The sequence below is a fragment of the Camelus ferus genome, chromosome 12 (assembly GCF_009834535.1).
Source record: "Camelus ferus isolate YT-003-E chromosome 12, BCGSAC_Cfer_1.0, whole genome shotgun sequence".
NCBI classification, from domain to species: domain Eukaryota; kingdom Metazoa; phylum Chordata; class Mammalia; order Artiodactyla; family Camelidae; genus Camelus; species Camelus ferus.
This window is the reverse complement of record NC_045707.1, coordinates 60,980,493-60,997,792: the sequence shown is the minus strand read 5'-3', so window position 1 is coordinate 60,997,792 and position 17,300 is coordinate 60,980,493. Positions and strand designations below refer to the sequence as shown.

The following is a 17,300-nucleotide window of genomic DNA, read 5'->3' as shown; positions in this document are numbered from 1 at the left end:
CAGCACATTTTCAAAAGCACCGATTTTGTTATAACTAGAGACTTTAAAACTCAGAATTTCCAGTTGGGTACTTCACAACTTAGTGACTTTGTGAGTAGCTCAGAAGTTAAGTGTCCAATTTGCCTTCTCCAACCACAGTGCAATTGATTATTGGAAATCTCAGTAGTATAGGAATCTTGTAGATTCGTGACTTCACTTTTAATGTCACCAGTCACTGCTAACCCACAAAAATGGTCAGATTGCCATTTTCTAAAAAGATAAATTCACAGAAAATGAGTAACCCCCACCCAATAACACAATTTCAGTTGTAGATAAGGAAAACCTACAAATGGCACTTCAAAATTACTAAAGTTTAGAAAGCTACCTAACAAGTCATTGCTTTGGTAAACAAATCTGAAAAGGCCAGTTCAAAGTGTGAATAATGGCTGGCTGCATCCACGTGTCCGTCAGCAGCATCAGACAGAGTTGATCATTTTCTCCTCTTGTATACAATTCTTCACTGGCTTCAAGGACATGACTTAGTTTTCCTCTGGCCTCCCTGGTCACTGTCTTGTCTCCTTTCCAGGTTCCTCCTCTTCCCAACCTTGAAATATTTTGGTGCCCAGAGCTCAGTCCTTGGTTCTCTTCTGTATCTACACTCACTCCCTTGTTGATCTCATGCAATCTTATTTCCAATAACATCTATATGCCCAAGACTCCCAAATTTATATTCCACTGCTTGTTGCCAAGGAATAAAACAAAGACTACCAAAGGAAAGAAATAATAATACTAACATGCCAGGCAAGGGAACACATACTGATGGAGACATTCACCGAGTAATTCCACTAGAGGGAAAAGTCTGAGGGGATTTTCCATCATAGAAATTCTAGCAGGGTTCATAGAGCTTTAGCTTAAAAAAAAAAAGCATGCCAGATAGGACAGAATCCCAGAATCCATAGGCTTATATGCAATTGGTTAAAACAAATTCCTGGATGGAACTGGTTCAGTAAGGGTCTGGAGTCACTTAAAGTTCATGCTTTTCAAAGAGCTTTAGCTGGTTAGAATGGTTACAGTGAAAAATAGCCTTCAGTTTTGATACACTCCAGACCATTGTTACTGTAAATTGAAAATTTTCCTTTTCACTTTCCTCTACAGTACTATTTGGGTGTCTAATGGAGAACAAAAATATATGTACTCCCAAACATCTCCTCCCTCTGACCCATTCTGCCATCTGCAGTCCCCTTCTCAGTTGATGGCAACTCTAACCACAGTTGCTCAGGCCAAAGACCTTGGAGCAGCACTGCCCTTCAAACAAGCCAAAGAGGCGCTGAGCTTTAGAAGAGCCAAAATTACATGTCTATCTGGAATTCATACTCATCTGAGACTAGATGCCAGGTACTCAGGATTCCAAATACTCTGCCTAAATGGCCTCAGCTGTTTCCAAGTGTATTATCTCACCATTGTGTGCAGTGGGGTGTAAGGAGGCGGATGGATTTTGAATATGCAGGCTTGGGTGTCCACACAAACATGCAGGAGGCCCCTCGCCATACAATTCAGAGGCAGGGATGGGAAGAGAAGGAAGGTGGGACACAGGCAGAGAATCGGCCTGCTTGCAAGAAAGGTTCTGGCACTGGCCTTGAAGGGCCTGAAATTCAAACCTGGCCTTCCAAATACTTCTGAAGGTTTATTTGTCAAGACAGTAGCACTGGATGTATTTTCATTTAACAAAACTTTTTAACCCCTAGTGTCGCCACAGTACTCTTGCCCCAGGACTGCGACTGTTCAGAAGCATCCCTGCCATGCCATAATCCTTTATACTCACTTCTCAGAACCAGTCCACAAATTGAGTCAAGAAATCCCATCAGCTATACCTTCAAACTACATCTCTATCCTGTCCATTTCTCTCTGCTCCCTTCACTGCAACCCTGATCCAGGTCATCATCTCCCCTCTGGATTACTGCCGTGGCTTCCTAACTTGCCTCCCTGCTTCCACCCTTGTTGTTTCTATTATAACCCATTTAAGTCATCCCAACCACTTTCCTCAAGTCTTTCCTGAAACATCATCCCAGTGAGGCCTCTCCTAGTCACTTTAAAGTTGCAACCGCCCAATGTCCCTTAATTTTTCCTATGGCATGTAGTGCCTAACATGCTGAATAACTTACTATGCCTATTGCTTACCTCTGTTCCCATTCCCACAGAATGTAAGCTCTTCAAGACGGCAAAGATCACAGTTCAGCTGTGTCCCAGTCATCTAATACAATTCTTGGCACATGGTAGGGGCTCAACAAATGTAGAATTTTTGAATTGACTCAAAAGCCCGTATCTGTCATAAAAAGAAAATCAACATCTCCAAGTGCTTGACAGGTTTTTCATAATGCATCCTACTTTTCAAAATCTCCAAGCTGTAACAAGACTTTATGAAAAACCTTCTGAAGTGTGCCATACCAATATATATACTTACAGTTTAAAAAAATGGATTAACTACTCTGAGGCCTCTCTGAATCTTAAATGCAATTATATTCTGTAAATGCTATCTAAAATAAGTCCTACAGACCTTTCCCTTTCTGAACGACATGGAATTTAATATTGAGATGTATTCAAATACCATCCTATTGGTTGCTAGTGAGAGAAATAAAAAAGATGAGAAATGCAGCAATGGAACTGAACTGGTAGCAGTTTCTCTTAGTTGTCAGTTAGTCAACACTTGCTTAGATATCCATTCATCAATGCTGGCTTAAAGACATTTAACAGAACTCAAGTTATAAAGTGTTTACTTTCATCTACAACTTGATTACAAGACTGTACGACTTTTAATCTATAAACTTCCCAAATTGCAATATACAGTAGAAAGAATTATTATTAAAGATTTGGATAAAGTTCTAATATCTTTCAAGAGATAGTTAAAAGCCAAATAGTCCATGAAAATGTCAGGTCACTCATCAGTGCATAAAGGTCCACGTTCAGCCTATAATTTAGACTTAAACTTTTTTAACTTAAATTTTAAAAAATTAAATACTATTTAGTAAAAATATTTTATTAAGATTCTAAGTTCCAAAATGCTGAACTGAAAAGGTTAATAACTCTATTCAACTGAATACACAACTATCCAGTTTTCACAGATGTGTTCCTCATCTAGTTTCCTTTCCGCCTTAAATGTTGATGAACTTTGCCTCCTAGTGGTCAATCCGTACAGCACAGCTTAGAGCAATTCAGAATAGTAAAGTGCTCTATTCAAGTGTTTAAGTTATCACAACCCATTTCACAGCGCTGCCAATTAGCCCTCTATCCCTTCTGTCCTGCCAATAACCTAATTTAGGTTTTCATTTCTGTTACCCGCGGCCCAATCTCTTGAATGGATACCACCCACCACACTGCATTGCTATCACTTCTACTCCCAAAGTAAGACAGAAAAAGTACCTCCTATTACATGTAAGAGAACACCCCAACTCCTTACCCTGGCATGGAAAGCCCTCCACAGAACTGCAAAGCCCTACTTGCTTTTACAATTTAGACTCTCCTTCCACTCAACCCTAAGTGAGCTCATCACTTTACCTACTTGCGCTGCCTTTGCTTTCCCAAATCCTCTGTAACCTTTCATTTCTCAAAGTCCAATTCAAATCCCACCTCTCAGCTTCCTTCTGGCTGAGTTAATTCCCTCCTAAACATATTGTATTACTTCCAATCTGGTCAGTAGTTAGTATCTCAGTTTAGTGTCTTCGTCATTGTTACCTAGTAGCACAGTGGATCAAGGTGGAGACTGCTGATTAAGTGCTAACTGACAGCACTTGAACTGAAGGAGACCGAAGGTTAGTTCTGGCAGGAGATACTCAGTCAAAACAGGGAAAGCAGGCTAAAATTTACTGAAGGTGTTCAGCAAGTAAGTGAATTCAGGAGAAACCGGTGATGCATTAAAGATACTAGGGTAATATTAGTTTTGAAATGACAATGGAAATACGAGAGGGTGGATGAGATAGAGCAGGGGTTCAGCTCTTCTTTTGGTCCTAAATTCAGAACATGAGACACTACATTTGTGCAGGCAATGTTGTATTGATACTCTTGACTTCTGGGTCCTCAGGGGTGGCAGTAGAGAAGCGCTAGGTGACTGACAGTGGCAGCACAAGTTTACTTTGAGGGCTGCCCTGGCTGACTAGCAGCCAAGCCTCTGCCCTCCATTAAGAGCTCATGAGCACCTAATATCCTCTCCAGTCCACTTCTACTCAAACTAGGTAAATGCTCTTGTTGTTTGCAACTCTGATGGATAGCCAGTGGGCATATACCTCCATTTAAAGGACTAGATTACACGGATGACACCCTCTTTTGCAGTCTATTACAACATGGCACAGTCTGAGAAAAGACTTCAGTTTGGTCATAATTGATACCTGTTTTAAAAAAAATTGAGCAAAGGCCTTTTTTAGGCATTACAGGAGAAGTAGATGCAGTGAGTGTAGGTAATTCTTTCCGAAAATTCAAGGATGAAGGAAAACAAAGTGTGGTAAACTTGCTTGGGTGCAAGGTTAGTTTAGAAGAGGAACTCAGATCTGTAGACGAAGGACTGCAAAGGGTGTCATAGGTGACAGGGTCACTGAGAGAGAACCCAAGAGCGAAAAAAAAAAAAAAAAAAAAAAAAGGTGGAATAAAAGAGTTCTGTGAGGTAGGCAGGCCCAGAAAGATGGAGGAACACTTTTTACCAAAGGCAGAACCCAGGAAATCTTTTTATGGCAAGCTTCTACCTTGCCACTAAGCCTATCAGGAAAAGTAAATCCCACGGAATCAACAAAATCACCACACAATCCATTATCACAAACTATTTAACAACGAGCATCCTTTAACAGGTCAGAAACTAGAACTAACAGTTCTTGTTTCCAATAAAAGTCCACTTATAATTTTGCTGCAGACACTGTCTCAACCTCACTTGTGTATGCAGGGGTTCTGGGCAAGATATCATGTAAAATGAAACAATGAGCCCTGGATGATGGATAAGAAAGACTCCAGGCATTACTCATCCTCAGGGCTGTATCCCTAAATTACCTTTATGGAACTGGTTCACTTATTTCTGAAATGCAGTTATTTGCCTCATGTGTCCCAGTACATCCTCGATCCTTTTCTAAACCCAAAGCTGTTCAGCACACACGGCACTGTTGCTGTCATCCCAACCGCCGTTCTCCTAACTCCTAACAAACTCAGCTTCAGCTCCAGATATGCACATCTACATTTTCCAGCCTCCCTTTGATGCAGGAAGCATAAATCACAGGCTCTTCTCTAAAGATGGCTGGATGCCGGGAGTCTTCTAACTCCTTGAGCCCCACCTGCTGCCTAAAACCTGGATAAGATGGGTAAGAGTGGCTGCAGCCATTTCAGACAAAAACTCTAAAATGCCAAGGACAGCAAAACAGAGGACGAAGCTCTCAGAGCAGGTGGGAGCACAGGCAGAGGCCAAAAAAGTGGACATACGCTGTGTGGCCTTATTAACTTCTATCCTTACATATAGAGAAGGAATAATTATCATCCTCAAACAAGTATGAAGATTAAATAAAGCATTATTTCTATTATCTTAGATGGTTAAATATTCATTTGGTTTTTTAAAAATGCCGATTTAGATTTATAATGCAAAAGAGCAAAGACCTACCTAGTTTATAATACAAACAGTACAGCAATGAGGCTTTTCTCTGAACCCCTAACTGTATTATTATACACTGTCTTTGAAAAGAAATAAGTACTGAATGGTCATCTTATACTTACCATGTTTCCTTTATTAATCAAGCTTGACATTTTTATGGTTCAGAATGTGTACATTTGGTAACCTCAATTGTCCAGATAAATTCAAATAATAAAAGATTCCAGTATGATAAAGTAAAACATTCCTTTTCCATAAACAATATATAATTTAAGCTTCCTTGATGTTTCAGTACATTTTGGGAAACTGTTGTAGCCAACTGTCCTTTTCCAACAATAGTTCCTCACTTACCCCAAATCTTATCATTCCTTTGGCAAGATATATAGAGCCCTCTTCCATTAAATCTGGATGGGTTGACTCTAGCCAGTAGAGATAGGTCATAAAAAGGATAAAATTTCTGCCTAACACTTGGAACCCAGCCACCATGCTGTGAAGCAAAGTCTAGGTAGAGTTCTGGCCACATCCCAGCTGGTCTCATCCACATAGACCACTTGTGCATGAAGAACCTTCAGATGATTCTAGTCCCTAATCCTTCAGGGCTGCCCCTAATGATGCCCAGTAGAGCAGAAATGAACTGCCCAAGCAGTCAGCAAAATAAATCTTGTCAGTTTTAAGTTTAGGGAGTGGTTTTGTTACGCAGTACTAGGTAACTGCACCAACCACTGATACAACTCTCCACGTTCTCATAGTCCCACTGAGTTTACAGAATATAAACACCCTAGCTTTATTGTTTTATTGGTTTTCTCAATATAAACACCCCAGTATATAGAAATGTGACAACTACAAAGGATCTTGGAGCACCTTGGCTGACATTAATGAGACTGGACTATTGAGAATCAATCACTTACATGGCCCTATACGCTATTATGGCTGGTAAACTGGAAGGAGTCCAGATAAACCCTAATTGATCTACACATTTGTTGTACAAAAATTTGCTGTACACCTACAATAATCCTGGCTGAGCACTGGAAATTAGGAAATCCAATAGTGGACACGCACTCCTGGAATACTTCTTGAACTGGCAAAACCAGTTCAGAACTGAAGAACCAAAAAAGCAAGCGTTAACTCAATGAAAAAGATTCTATGTTGAACTAGTAAGTGCACAAAAGATCCCAACAGGAAGGAAGTGAAAGAAAAGGTAGCCAAGCAGAGTTGAAACAGTATAAACGCAGGTTAGACAGGCTAGGGTGTTGATGTCCAAGCTGCTCTGCAGGTCCACCCAGCAAGCCAACTGAAAAGCAAAGACAACTAGCCTCTTGTTGAAATTGGCCTAATTCAAGTCTAAAATCGCTTCTGATCTCAAGACTGATACATGGCCCATTGTCCACCCACAGAGTCCATAGAAATGGGTAAATAAATGTTTAGGGATGGAGAGGGATAGGCTGAGTAATGACAACTGAGATAACCAAATACAGTCAAACCTCAGTTTTACCCTGAATGGTTTCTGGATTTAGCAAAAGAAATCAGCGTTTTGGGGTTTGTTTGTTTGTTTAATGAGTAAGATTTTTTTTTAAACTGACTTTAGGTAAGGTCAATAAATATTTTCTTCTACTATCTTTTTACAATAAAGATCAGAATCCTTCAAAATGGGGGCACAGTCTATATTCATTATCAGGTCTTACTCTCAGGGGTCTTTTGTCCACCAACCTGGGGGCATCTTTTAGCCACGAGCCATTTTGCCTTTTAAACCAACAACAAAAACACAATGCAAAGTCCCAACTAATTCTGAAATTAACTGCCAAAGTCAATTTAAAAGGTGAGTCCAACCACAAACTCCAGGTTTTCTTACGTTTAGGAAGCACATGTACTGAACACTCATTATGCATCAGGTTCTAAGTACGCTCTAACTATTCCAGGAACTACTGGTGTCCTCTTCATTAGTGTTCACCACAGTTTATCACAAGCCATCAAAAACTTGAGGCTGAATGAACAAGCGGTAGATGAACTCCAAAGCGTACTTTTAACCATTATCAACACTTTATTCCCATATTCATTAAAAGTGATAGGTAAGGTCATTTTGTTTAGGGCTACAAGGTTTTTAGTCTAAAATATTTTCCATTTTTAATCATGGTTTCTTATTCCTATAGAGCAACCTCACCTACAAGTCCCATTTGGATCAGCTACTACAATCCCACCTGTTTAAAGAGTTATAAACATGCACTGGGGTGAGGCTAGCAAAAAATCCTCTCATGCTGGATTAAATTTGAAGCATTCAATGTGTATTCAGTTTTTAATTCATTTCCTAAGTCTGTCACCTGAAAAGTCCTAGAAACAAGAACATCCCAGGAACAAGCTCATTTATCACCTAGACTTGGCTTCTAAGGACCACTCCCATTAAAGGAAACCAGGGATGCTTGGAGAAAATAGCCAGTTTCAGGAATGGGACAAAAAAAGCCTAAGATGAGCCCAGAAAACCTTTTGATTCATAACGTATGCAAGTGCTCAAATGATGCAGGACACATAAAAAGCATAGAAGCCAGCTTTAAAAGGATACCATTGATAATTCTGTGATGATTTAAGGATCAGAATGAACTGACTGAATAGAAAAATTTCCTGATTTTGATTAAGTGTACTGTCATTCTGTAAGAAATGTCTTCACGCTTAGAAAACACAGCATTTAGAGGGTAAAAAGGCACGTCTTCCATTTTGTCAGTTAGTTTAGAAAAAGAACATATGCGTGAGCATAGAATTATGTAGCAAAATCAAATGGTTATTTAAGTAAATATACAGCTATTCCTTTTTAAACTATTTTTAGTTATTTAAAGTTGAAGTATCGATTAAAGATCCCCCCTCTCCAAAAAAAAAAAAAGCCCTGGAATATGACTTTAAGAAGTTTCATTAAAGGTAGCAATGAATCCTTTTTTTTTTTTAATTCACCGCTTACTGTGTCGGGCTACCCTACTTTAGACCTAGCCTCTAACCAGCCCCAAATGTTTGACCTACGAATGGCTGGCTTTGGTCTATCGTGTCTTTCTTTAAAATTATCTTCATAGAAAGGCCATCGTCACTTGAAACACTCTACACAGCTGTTTTTCAGTGCTTTAACCCCTTTGATAGGAACTCTACAGCTAAGCCTCCGCGGCTTGGCCCCTTGTGTCTCCTTCTGTTCTTTCACTGCCTTGAATGTGCCCTGGATTGTCCTACTTTAGGAACTTTGAGGGGTGTTTCCTCTAGTACCTTACCTTTACCTGAACTGCTCTCTGCTCAGACGCTCCATCCCTCTCTACAAAAATTCCTACTCTTCCTTGAAATCCCCGGCCTACGGCTCCCATACATGTTATGACTATTCTGGCCAAAACTTTTACCACTCCATGAGAGTCTATCAGAGCCACAACTGCCTAACTTCATTGTAAACGAAAAAAATTATGAATACTGACACCATTAACTCTTGATACGAGATTTGTCAACTTCTGGCACTTGCATTTATCATCACTTATCCCTAGTTCCTTCTTGTCTTTTAAGTTTAAATATATGGAGAACTAAAAAGTACTGCTTTTAAGTAACATTTTATCCTGAGTTTCAAAGTAAAACTCAAAATAATTCAGCCATCCACAAAAGCTACAAACTCTCAATTTCTAATATGAAAATTAAACGATTGGATTAACAACTTATTTCCTGCTAGCAATTTATTATTTCTAAATTGTGATGCTGCATTTCTCATTTACTTTATACTTCAGAAAATTAATCGATACCATGATTTTTTTAAACTGAAAAACCTAAAAGTACAGTATGTCAAATAGAAGAAACACAAGATACAGAGTATATTGTACTTTTTGAAAATGTTAACTGAATACATCAATTAAGTTTTCTCATGGATAAACATTTATCCTTAATAAAGTAATTCCACACTCCAACAAAGACATTCCCATTTCTCTGAAGTCAGTTAAATGATCCTTAATCAGTCCAAGAACTTGGCTTTTTATTGAAGTTATACTTTTTAATATCTGGATTTTTAAGCCAGTATACAAAATCATCACTATATATCTATAAGTTAATCTCAGTTAATTTCACTAGTATCATTTACATTTATTTTTCAGCTATTAGACTTAGTGCTTTAAGTAGCAAATTACCTAGATTTAAACACATATTTTCAAAATAAAATCCAGTTAACAATTACCAAGTATATATACAGTGCAGAAGATTAAAAACTACATTAGCATATGATTTCTCCTTCCTAAGGTTCCAATAAAGAACATATGCTTCTTCTGAACTATCCATTAATTCTATACATTTAAAATAACATTCAACTTGATTTAAACAGTCAAAAATATAAAGGCTAAAATTTTTATAAGACTAACCCATAAAAATGGACTCATTCTAAACCAAGCCCTAAAACCAAGCATTCAAAGAATATTTGAATATTAAATAGTTTAATATTTCTGCATGGTATGATGAGGTTTTTCACAAATAATTCAAAGTTTTATTTATATTTGCAATAATGGGAATGGCCTACAACTCAGATAACCCACAAATTCATACTGTCTTACAAGCAACAGTATTATAAACAGTTAAGTCAGTTATCTTAAGGGCCTTGTCATACACCAGTTAATACCATTAACCTTTCACAGAATTAACCGGTTCACAGAATAATTAAAATATTTCTGTCAAAGCTAATGTCTCCTTTTAAGGTTTATGCGTTGTTATTAAATGAGTTTAAAAGGAAACAGAGGTAGAATCCCATTTTTTTCTTAAGTACTATTCTGTAAGCCAATTCCACACAATCAAGGCATTTTTATATCACATTAATACTAATAACTGCTTCAGTGAACTAGATAAAATAACTTTCAGAGATCCGTGGTAAACTAAACCCAATCAATTTACAAACTGCTGTTACCTGCTTACTTATTACCATATTTGAATAACCATAAAAAGGTAGAAAAAGTTCTACTTTATAGGTGATCACATGGGATTTTACCCTTTCCAGAGAAAAAAAAGAACTTGGTCAGTCACTCCCTAGACTAGATAAAACTACAAACTGAAAACATAAAGACAAATCGAAGGGTCTCTAAAACACCTGTAGTTAACTCAGGATAATCTGTAAAACTGGAATTCCTTCCTTTCTAGTCTTCCAATAAGAAACTCCATTTAAACAGGGCTTGGAAAGCTGCTCTTAAAATTACACAAATTTATAGGCCATCGTGGCCTAAGCACAGAATAGCCTACTCAAAACATCTCTACTCTCCACTCTTCCAAAAAAAAGAATAAACTCGTATTCTTTTTAAAATAACACCCAAAATATCACCAGTACATTTTATAAAATTAAATGCAAATTTTATTAAGGATTTCAAATTACATATTTCCAATTTCTAGAATGGAGTAGAACCACTTTGGAACTGGAGAGATGGCATAAGCGAACACTGATATCCCTTGAAACTCCAACTTTATTAAGAAAACAATTCCGCTGCAAACCACATCCCACCTTATGTAACAAGACAAAATAATATCTACCTCTTCACTTTGGCAATAGCTATTTTCTAAAGGAATGAAAAAAAAAAGTAGTGATTTTGTTACTTCTTTAAGTTCATTAAAAATGGGATTCTATCTTTAAAATTTTTTAAGTTCAGAAAAAGCTGTGTTCAGATGAGCTATAGGTAGGTATAAGAAAAAAAAAAAATCAGCACAGAATGACTTATCCAAACAACCAAAATCATTACGAAAATAAAAAGGAAAAACAAAGTGTTTTCATGGCATTTTTTCCTTACGAACTATTGCAACTGGTTAAGGATTTCCAGTAGTTAATTAAAATCTCAGAAAAGGAATGGACAGAATGGACAATACTACACAAATAACAAAATGTGTTTATATTCTGAGACCCTGATACTAAATTTTTAAAACAGAAGCTCTATCACCATTAAAAAGTGAACCCAATGTATTTTTATTAAGAGCAGGAACTCTAGGTCTCCCTGTAATTACAACCCAATTAGTCCACCCTCACTGTCAAAAGCTTCTTTTAAGTTCATCCCCAAAAGTAACAGTAATTAGCCTGAGGTATTTTAAATGTGGCCCTGTAGTCTCTAACTTAATGGTATTTTTCCCTCTAAAAATGGTCTTATACTACTTTAGACCCATGATGTCTGCAGTACACTACAATGTGGTCATAATTAAAATGGCTGGAAAAAAAATCTCATTGAAACAGTTGCTCACCCATGCACTTTTACTGAAACAGGAGCCACACAAAGATCTGCAAGGGTTGCCTGATCAGATCCAGAATAAAGGTACTTAGCCTTTGCTTTCCAGTTTAATTACCAAAACTCGGTATAAATAAAATGATGAATATCCTATACTTGTGGTACAAACAGGTCCAAATTTTTGAGCTTTTAATGAGACTAAGAAACATTTCATAAAATTTAACTTAATATGCCTTAACACATTTGTGAGGTAGTTAAGTAACAGTACTACCCATTTTAATATACAGTAAAACGAAAGGCGTGGGTAAATGACATGCTCAGACTCTACGCGGTAAGAATTGGAATTAACTGGAGCGGCTCTGAACCTTCTCCCTAGTTCTAACCAAAAGAAATGAAATGTAATCCTTTAATCTTTCTATTAAAAACATTAAATCACTTATGAATTGTCTTTTTTTCACACGTTCTTATTAGTAGATGAAGTACCTCTTCCAAAGCTGACACCCTTTTCCTTCAATAAAAAGGTAAACGAGGTACATCACTTACTTCAAAGCTAAGCCTCTGCTTCTACCTGCATTAGTACAAAATTAAGACATTATCTTGTGAGAACTAAAATTATATTTGACATTTTTATTTTAGGCTGCAAAAACAAAAACAAGCAAACACACAAACAACAAAAAACTTGAAATAGGCTTGTCAAATGATGTAAATTCATCCTTTCCAGGGAAGCAGAAGGTAGACCCTACCACAAAGAAAAGATGCTGTTAATGGAGGTTAAATTTTGAAGTACAGTTAAAATAATGAGGCTTAATATCTGAAAATACTAGGTTTTATTCACCTCCCTGTGGTAAACAATAACCACCTATGAGCTGATAAGGTTTCTTTATAGTAACTATGTCACCTACAATACAAAAATCCAGTAACAATCTAAGTTATCAGGTATGGTCTTACTGGAAATTCTTAACCATATACTTGTCTTGACAAGTTGTTTTTTAAATGATGAATTGTCTTGGTATAAGTCACCGTATTATAATGAAAGGCACAGCTAGTGCAAGCCAACTTAAACCCATTCAACTACCAGCTGAAAAAATACTTTGGTTCTTCAGAGAAAAATTTAGCAAAACAAAAACTCAGTTTCATTTCACAGTTCTGTTCATTTTCATAGCTGGAATTTAATAGCTACAGGATAAAAATACTCCAAGAAGAACCAAACTATGTAGCAATGAACGAGCATGCGTGAGAATTTGTGCATTCAATATATCTGGCAGAAAAACTAGTTAAAATGCTAAGTAGAACAAATTGGTCTTTAAAATATCCGTTCCCTTCCCTTAAAAAAAATCTGAGTCTACCAAGAAAATACAAAAACATAAGGCTGTAAGTAAATAATAGTTGTGTTTAGGCTATTACAGTGCAGGTTATCCTCAAGGCCACATACATCCTGCTTCACTGCTGCTTGCACTCTGCTGGGTTTTGATCCTTCTGTTAAAGGAAAACAACAAGTCAATCTATCTTTTTCTACCTATTCAATTAAGTTCTCAATACTAATTAACTGTTTTAAATTATCACATTATCTTACCGTTCTCTCAAAATGTTTGTCAAATTAGAGAAATGGTATAGCAAGATGGCAATTTATTCAAATATTACCAAGTCACAAAAATGCTAAAATAAAGCCCCAACTTTATACTGTAGAATGAACTCTATAAATGAAACACAGTAAGCCATAATCTTAAAAAATAAAATAGCGCAGCAATTTATGTTAGTCGTATTACCAGTTATTTTTGTGTTTTTAATAGATGTTATTCAAAAATGCTAATTCCATTCATATTTAGCTGTTAAGACTAATTCATACCTGTTAGAATATTGGATTTTTAACTACCCTCTCTTACCTGCTCACTAGGTTAAAGTATCTTCTGGATATATTACAGCAATTAGCAAATGAATGAATATACTGAAGAGAAACCAGATGTTTCAAATGAATCTTGATAACATACTACACGTTCTGTGGGAGATAATGGCCTTTACTAACCCTGATATGATGAATTCCCAGGAATAAGAGCCTGGGAGAAAACACGTGGTTGGGAGAATCTGACAAACAGCATCATTTCCCTATTTCTGAGCACTCCTGTATTCAAATGATTTACAAACTGACCTTTGTTTATAAGCTTTCCTTTGCGGAAAAAAAACCCAACAACCCTAAGAACACTAAAATAAAAGTTTCTTAGGAAAGGTGCATTGAAATTACATGTACTAGTAAAATGCCAGTGAGGAGATATATATATCTCTCTCCAGTCAATGGGCTTTTAAGGACTTTAATGGACAAAAATACACTTTATATTCAGAAACATCAACTCATATTTAACCTGACTTAAATTTAACAGAAAGCAGCACTAATTTTGCTCACCTTTGGGTCATAGTCTGGATCATTTTCCTCATCTCCTTCTTCTTCCCCTTCCTATATTAAAGTTCAAAATGCATCCATGAAGTAGGTACACAGTAGGAAGAAATGGCTCATAATGTAGGGAGAATTTAATACAAATTACTCTATAGGTCAACAGATTTTCATGATTACAGAGTTTGGTGACAAAGCAATTTAATTTGAAAGCTTCTAATATAAAAAATTTCCCAACACAATGTGAGACATCCAGACAGGTTTTATTGAAAAGATTTACTGCAGCCAACGTTGAAAAAGTTTACTGCAGCTTTTGACTTCTTCAAAGAGCTGATAACCCTGCAGCAGAACAGAATTATTTGAAATAAAAAAAATGTTCTGAGTTTTGCAATTTATTTATTGAAACCTCATACATACATTGTTTGGCTGTAGAATTCTAAAATCATATTTTTTCCAAAAATGTTTTTATCCCAGATCACAGAATAATGATTATATAGCAAAGGAATACATAAGTCACTCAATTTGCTTCTCAATCTGTTAAACAGAGAATTATTTGCTCATTTGGTAAACATTACCTCATCCGCTTCTTCACCTTCTTCATCATACTAAAAAAGGGAAAAAAGGATGATGTTTGAATGAAGCCTACAATCATTTGAGAATAGCATTTGTCAATATCTACCACTGCATCCACTAATATCTAAGAAAAGAAAAAGTATTTTCCCCAAAGGTGACTGGTTATAGATTAAAACAAGGGTAATAGCTGCAAAAATCATCCAGCTCAATGCCATTATCTAAACCTGACAACTTTAAAAACTGAAATAAATAACACAGTATAATCATAAAGTATGATCAGATAAACTATGACCACAAATATCACTTGCCTGTATTTTATGGAACTCACCACACACAAAAAACCTAAAACCTACCTGAATGATTATCATTTAGCAATAAAGATGTCCAAAACAGCCTAATTTTACCTTAATAGTTACTTAATATTACCATGGATAAAAATTCCACTATTCCTAATAAAGACTTTTATCAGCCCCTTAAAGAACGTCCTAGGTTATGTTTTGTTTGGTCAAAGATATGTAATAGATCTACAACACTAACCCAACATAGTTAAGTTTTCCTATTTCAGAGCAGTCTTCCTAATCACAGGAAAGTAACAACTACAATAAATGGACCCAAGGATCCTGGAAAAGCTAATTTTGAATTAGTCCGTCTTGCTTTTAAAAAAATTACATCTATTCATTAAACCTCTCACCAATCCTGCCTCTCACACCCTCACCAAATGATGTCACTGCAGGATTCAGATTGACTCACATCATCATCATCATCTTCGATGGCTTCTCCAGTGAAGTACAACACTGATCTTGGAATTATGCGCTCACGTAAAAAGTGACCGATTTCAAAGTCTGCAGCAAGAATAGCTTCAGCATCATCATCCTGTTAAAGAAATGCAAACAATTTAGTAACACTGTTTCTTAACTCGGCGTATGTGGGACTGCTAGGTTGAAATCATTTAGGAAGAAACTTCCCACTTCACTTTAAACTTTCCAACATTTTATAATTAGCCTACATAGACGTGATCAAGTAGTCGTCTACACAGGCTCCACGTTCATAGGTTTTTAATAAAAAAAAATGTTAGTAGGCTAGTGTACATACTCAGAGAAATTTGCAAAATAAAAAATTAGAACTGGTTATTGCTTAGTTCCTTTTTTAAAAAAAAAGTACAAAAGCAATTTTGTTATACGACTGCAGTTTTTCTTTTAAAATATTAATTACTGAAAATACCAAGTAGAATAAAAGACCACAGAGGATCACTTCAAACTTCCTAGAAGACAATGTCCAAGCAGCCGTGTGATGCCAAATGAGACAAAATCCTACTTGATAAAGATTAAGTCAACTAGGATTTCTACTTAATGCAAAGTACAGCACAGAAATGCTGCTGACATTATTCAAAATTAAAATGATCCCATTTAAGTTCTATGATACTAAACAATGAGTAAATATTCTGTGAATTTATGGATATTTATTTTTGATTCATCAACATAATCCACTCATAGCAACAATAAAACACAAAGAAGGGGCAGATTTTGAAGGAAAGAATTCTAATCACAGGCAGAGATATTCTATCCATAACTACTCAAGATTGTTTTGTTACCATCACTATTTGGTAACAGACTTAAACCAAATTCAGAGCATATCTAGCTGACCCTGCCGGTATAGAGTTCTTTAAGGCTGCTCCTCATTTCAGGCTGTATGCCAGGCACATCTCATAGTTTCCGGCTGTAAGACCACATACATAAAACCACATTTCCACTGCAATATAAATACAGAAAGAGTTTTAACCGAAATGTGGTTAGAGTTTAGTAATGACTTAATACATTCTAGTTTCAGTAAGGAAGAGAATTATAGTCTTAAAAACTTGAATCCCTCACAGAAGTATCTGCAACTCAAGAAAATCTCAGCCTTTCAGCATTCCTCAGCAGAAGCACTATGTGTATTTTAAATGGAATAATTTTTCAGATGAGTAAAGGTCTCCCTCCGTGCTTTGCAAGCCTCAGAACACAATGCTAGTACCAACAATCCCGCTGCCTACATTTAAGGAACAGCCCTTTAATTTCATATCAACAAATCAACAAGTAACAATTTAGCTTACCAGATCTCCACTCTCAGGAACTGCAAAATTGAAAAGAGAAATTCAAGTGAGTACAAAGTTAAGCAAAGTCTATAATAACTGAAAAATAAAATATATATATATATATATCGAAAGTAATATACTATTTACCTTCAGGGGGGGCAAAAAAATTAAAGAAAGAGTCATTAGAGACTGTTTTGGTCACAGTACGAACTGTCCCACGTCCCTTGTGTTTCTGCTTCTTCTTAATGGTTTTCAAAGTAACGTTCTTCCCTTTTTTCCAATCTATCTGGCACCTTCCAAAACAAAGGGAAAAAAAATCATCTATCATAACACATTACTTTCAATTGCTAGGAGAATTGAGACTTTTCTAATTAAATGTCTTATTTAATTTAAAATTTTAGAGGGCAAAACTGGTTTAAATGCTTCCTGTAGCTGTACAAAGAGAAAATTTTTATTTCTAAACAAATTTTTTCAATAAATTTATTTATA

At 36.2% G+C, this 17,300-nt stretch overlaps 1 protein-coding gene across 5 annotated transcripts in view; it reads right to left on the bottom strand.

The window, feature by feature from the left end:
• Positions 1–10,898: 10,898 nt before the first annotated feature.
• The window catches only part of NAP1L1 (nucleosome assembly protein 1 like 1), a 30,720-nt gene continuing 24,318 nt past the window's right edge, over positions 10,899–17,300 (bottom strand). For 3 of the 5 annotated variants that reach the window (XM_032493734.1, XM_032493736.1, XM_032493738.1), the window contains 7 exons: positions 16,959–17,104; positions 16,830–16,849; positions 15,491–15,613; positions 14,743–14,772; positions 14,180–14,230; positions 13,186–13,257; positions 10,899–12,520 (listed from right to left, as the gene is read on the bottom strand). In XM_032493734.1, coding sequence (XP_032349625.1) covers positions 13,222–13,257; positions 14,180–14,230; positions 14,743–14,772; positions 15,491–15,613; positions 16,830–16,849; positions 16,959–17,104 — 406 coding nt within the window. In that variant the 3' untranslated portion in view covers positions 10,899–12,520; positions 13,186–13,221. Of the gene's footprint in view, positions 12,521–13,185; positions 13,258–14,179; positions 14,231–14,411; positions 14,507–14,742; positions 14,773–15,490; positions 15,614–16,829; positions 16,850–16,958; positions 17,105–17,300 lie in introns of those variants that run through there. The other 2 variants (XM_032493735.1, XM_032493737.1) reach the window with 2 other exon arrangements.